General features: G+C 55.0%; 1 protein-coding gene across 1 annotated transcript in view; it reads left to right on the top strand.

The window, feature by feature from the left end:
* The first annotated feature begins 2,921 nt into the window (after positions 1–2,921).
* The window catches only part of NAALADL1 (N-acetylated alpha-linked acidic dipeptidase like 1), a 10,724-nt gene continuing 8,788 nt past the window's right edge, over positions 2,922–4,857 (top strand). The window contains exons 1-4 of the mRNA XM_017537144.2: positions 2,922–3,129; positions 3,216–3,388; positions 3,482–3,603; positions 3,979–4,101. Of these exons, the coding sequence (XP_017392633.1) occupies positions 2,945–3,129; positions 3,216–3,388; positions 3,482–3,603; positions 3,979–4,101 (603 nt within the window). The 5' untranslated portion in view covers positions 2,922–2,944. The remainder of the gene's footprint in view (positions 3,130–3,215; positions 3,389–3,481; positions 3,604–3,978; positions 4,102–4,857) is intronic.

Consider the following 4,857-nt stretch of genomic DNA (forward strand, 5'->3'; position numbering starts at 1 on the left):
AAAAAAAAAAAAAAAAAAAAAAAAAAGTGCAGCCTGTAGGAGGAGGAGGTGTGAGGAGGAAGATTGGGAACTAAGCTTTGGGTATGCTAAGTCTGAAATGCCTTTTGATCACCCAAGTGTGAATGTAAATTGGGCAGCTGGAAATACAAGAGTTCAGGGGAAAGGTTTGCATGGGAGACATATACTTGTGGCTTTCTGGCTTATATTTGGTCATTTGTATTGGTTCTCTATTTTGCAGTGTTAAAATTACTCCAAAACCTAGCAGCCTAAAACCATAAACATGTGTTGTCTCACACAGAGTCCACAGGTTAGGAATTTCAAAGTGGCTTGGTTCGGTGGTACTGGCTTAGGGTGTCTCGTGAGGCTGCAGTCAAGATTCCAGCAGGGGCTGCCGTATTCTGAAGGCTTGGCTGGTGTTGGAGGACCCATTTCCATGGTGGCTTATTCACAGGGCTAGCAAGTTAGTGCTGAGTGTTGGCAGGAGGCTTCAGCGCCTCACCATGAGGCCTGTCCATAGTGTTTCTTGAGTGTCCTCACAACATGGCGTCTGGGAGGCCACGTGGCTCTGCAAGCACATCCAGGGGCAAGAGTGCAGGTATAGAGGAGGCAGAGAGTGAGTCAGATGTAACCAGGAAGGGGTTTTCCCAGTGGATGTGAGCAAAGCAGAGAGGATCGGGGGTTGAGAGGGCTTCCAGGGCTCCAACTGGGCAAGGTGAGTACATGTGGGAGGCGAAGGAGGGTGGAACCAAGGTGAGTGTGTGTGGCAGGTGGAGAGTGGGAGGGAGTCAGCAGCAGTGCATTGCTGGTCCTGGAGGATTAAAGACCCCTTGGAGCCAGAGCCATTGGGGGAATAAGGTGGGAAAATGAAAGGTGGTCACATGCCCTAACTACCTTAAGTGATTTCCAGCAACTCCCATGATCCAGAATATTCTGGGAGGGGCCATACCACCCATCCAGCAAAGATGGAGGAAGAAAATTAACCAAGTTAATGTCTGGTGCCTACAGCCATGTAGACACCATGGATTCCAACAGCCTGAGTGGATCTCTTGGGTGTCACACACACAGCTGTTTGCACACTCTCTGACACAAACCACTCTCACAGGTGTCATCCACTTAGATGTCACACACTCTTGTCCAGGCGTTCTGTTAGTGTTGTTACATGATCGAGGGGTTAACTCCTTCCAGGAGTGGTTGGGGAAGGACCATGGGGTTGCTGCTTCAGTCCTTCAACTTATCAGCTGACCTTGGCGTCCCACTTTTGACCTGGTGGTGACTGTCCTGTGTCCTCATAAGGAAGGTTTATGCTCCCTGCACTGATGGGCTTCTGATAAGATCCAAGGTCATATTCTGGGCGTCGATAATCACCTTGCCAAGAACTGTGGCTTCCTGGTGCACCTCCCAGAAGTCACTGATCACACGACACCCCCTCCCAGCCACCCCAGTCCTCCCATGCTGACCCTCCTGACCAGCAGCACAAGAGATGGTGGTGCCGGCAAAATGGGGTTGTGAGCAATAGGAGGCTGCTCTGAGATGGGGCTGTGAAATCACACACACACACACACACACACACACACACACACTCTCACACACACTCACTCTGCCCTGGCCCAGCCCCCAAGCTCTGCAGGCATCTTTGAGCCCATCCATGGGCTGCATCTGGCCAGGCAGGGTCAAGGCAGGACAGGCCATGAGAGGGTGGGAGAAGTCCCAGCTCAAGACCTAGGGACCCTCCCAGCCCTGCCTGGCTCTCTGTGAGATCTGGAAGAGGCTCAGTATGTGTATGGCATACTTGGGGTCTCATTGCCCTCTCTGCCCTTGCACATACTGGAATACCTTCTCAGCCTTGGAGGACCCCCTCAAATGTTCCCTCCTAGACGGAATTCGTCACTCTCTCACTGGGAGCATGGTGGTCCTCCCTCTACAGGGCACTCGCCACATGGCTGAGCCTGGAGTCTGTCTGCCTCGCCTGCTGGACTTTGCTTCCCCACAGCTTTCCATGGCTCTAGCGTAGTGCAGAATGAATAAACAGTGCTTGCGTGTATAGGGAAGGAGTGAATAGGTGGATGGAGGGAATGGGTGGATGGACAAATAGGAGAGTGGATGACGGAGTCCAGGCAGGGCCAGGGAATGGAAGAGGAGTCACCTTGCTAAGGAGGCATGGGCTTCCCTGGCTGCATCCTCTGGGACAGCTTTCCTTCCCAGGACTCCCACTCCTCGCATAGCTGGGCCCCTTTCAGGATAGATGCAGAGAATTCTTCTGGGTCCCCCTTCTTCCTTTGGCTCTAGGCCTTATGTCTTAGGGGGTCAGATGAGGGATGAGTAGCTAAAATGAATGAGCTCCCGCTACATGCCAGCCACTGCTCCAGCCATGTCTACAGACGCCATCTTGTTGAATGAAAATGGCACCACAGGGTTGTGAAGCAGGTTTTATCATCCCCGCCATGCAGCTGAGAAAACAGAGAGAAGCTGAGTGAATTGCCCAAGGTCACACAGCTTACATCCAGCAAGGAGGAGGTCTCAACTCAAAATCTGCTCAGGCAGGCAGGGCTGGGTGTTCTGCAGATCAGCTGCCTCGGAGGGAGGCAGAGGCAGTGAGGGTGGGCAGTGGGCACGGCCCTGCTGTGAATGCAGGAGCTCTGAGTTCTAGTCAGTCCTGGCTTGGCCTCTGTTTTACTGGGATACCGTGGGTGAGACCCTTCCGTCTGGGCCTCAGTGCCCCTGGGTGGCCTTGCTGCCCTTGGAGGGCCATTCCAGATAAATGATGCAGAATGTGGTGGATGTGGATGGCTCCTGGCTCTCACTGTGGGATGTTCCTCACTCTCCCTGCCAGCTGGGAGCCAAAGGGCAGTGACACCCATGGAGTAATGGTTAACCAGGCCCAACACCCCCTCTATAGGGAATTACCTATAGACCAGGTCCACCCCAGTGGCCGAGAGTCCACAGGATGCAGTGGACAAAGGTGCTGGGGCTGGGGCTGGGGGCTGCTGCCTTCTTGGGGCTGGGGATCATCCTGGGCCACTTTGCCATCCCCAAGGAAGCCAGTGTCTCAGCCCCCCAGGACCTGGACCTGCAGATCCTGGAGACCGTCATGGGGCAGCTGAGTGCCAGCAGGATTCGGGACAACCTCAGGTGAGAGGTGGGGGTGTCTGCTCCTCCGTTTGCCAGAGGCCCCCTCCCTGATGCTGGCCTTGCCCCTCCCTCTGTCCACCCTGCAGAGAACTCTCCAGGGATCCGCACCTTGCCACCAGCCCTCGGGATGAAGACCTGGTGCAGCTGCTACTGCAGCGCTGGAGGGACCCAGAGTCAGGACTGGACTCGGCCGAGGCCTCCAAGTACGAGGTGCTGCTGTCCTTCCCCAGCCAGGAGCAGCCTAACCTTGTACACGTTGGTGAGGTCCTGCCCAGTCTTGGGAATGCCCCAGAGGGTTCCTAGTCGGGGAGCTGCTGGGCCAGCCATGACACTGCCACCCACCCCCCAACAGTGGGCCCCACTGGGGACATCATCTACTCCTGCCGCCAGACCGAGGAGAATCTGACCGGGGAGCAAGGGGGGCCAGATGTGGTACAACCCTACGCCGCCTATGCTCCCCCTGGAACCCCACAGGTGGGCCAAGAACCCCCCTACTGCCCCAGCCCAGCTTCCTTGGTTCCACCCAGGCTTCTCCCACCCTGACCCAGGGAATATGCCTCACTGGGGCAAAGCGCCCCCTCCCAAATTTACTCACCTGTACACTTCACCACTGCTCCTTTCCTCCATCAGTCATTCAATAAACACTAGTGGCTCTGCTCAAGGCCAGGCCTGTTAACAGGGCACCCAGACATGGAGGAAACCAGGGGTGACTGTCCTTGGGGAGTTTATAAGCTCTAGGTGAGGTGGGGGGACAGAATCCAAATTCTTCCTCCTGCTACCCAGCTTTCCAGCCCCCTGCCCCCCCCTTCACTGGGCCCAGCTCTAAGGAACACCCCCTCCTGGGACTAGGGCCTCCTCGTCTATGCCAACCGGGGCTCGGAAGAAGACTTTAAGGAGCTACAGACTCAGGGCATCAACCTCGAAGGCACCATCGCCCTGACTCGCTATGGGGGTGTAGGGCGTGGGGCCAAGGTGAGTGGCAGTCCCCCAGTACAGGAGGCCTGGGCCAGGAAGGGGCCGGAGAGTGGACTGAAGAAAGTGTGGGGAAGGGGAAGGAGAAGGGGCAGTGCTGAGTGGGGAGCCAAGCCCCAGGCTGGGGCAGGAAAGGTGAGCTGTTTTCAGGTTGTCCCACCAATGGGTGATGTGGCCTTGGATGCTTCCCTGACCCTCTCTGAGCCTTAGGACACAAAGGGGTTGAGTACAGTTTTCAGGTTTGGTATTCCAGAGTCTAAGTAGTCCTGTGAAGTATTTCTGAATATTCAACTGAAATCCTTCCTGTTGGCCCTCTTCCTGCCACTTCTTTTCCATCAAAAATTTGGACTAGGGGCTGGGTGCTAACGCCTGTAATCCTAGCATTTTGGGAAGCCAAGGCGGGCGGATCACCTGAGGTCAGGAGTTTGAGACCAGCCTGGCCAACATGGTGAATCCCCACCTCTACTAAAAATACAAAATTAGCTGGGTATGGTGGCATATGCCTCCTGTAATCCCAGCTACTCGGGAGGCTCAGGTAGATGAACTACTTGAACCTGGGAGACGGAGACGGTAGTGAGGCGAGATCACGCAACTGTACTCCAGACTGGGCAAAAAAGAGTGAAACTCGGTCTCAAAAAATTTGAACGCTCCCCCAGGTTCAAGCAATTCTCCTGCCTCAGCTTCTTGAGTAGCTGGGATTATAGGCATGTGCCACCACACCCAGCTAATTTTGTATTTTTAATAGAGATGGGGTTT

The sequence above is a fragment of the Cebus imitator genome, unplaced genomic scaffold (assembly GCF_001604975.1).
Source record: "Cebus imitator isolate Cc_AM_T3 unplaced genomic scaffold, Cebus_imitator-1.0 Scaffold102, whole genome shotgun sequence".
Taxonomy (NCBI): Eukaryota; Metazoa; Chordata; class Mammalia; order Primates; family Cebidae; genus Cebus; species Cebus imitator.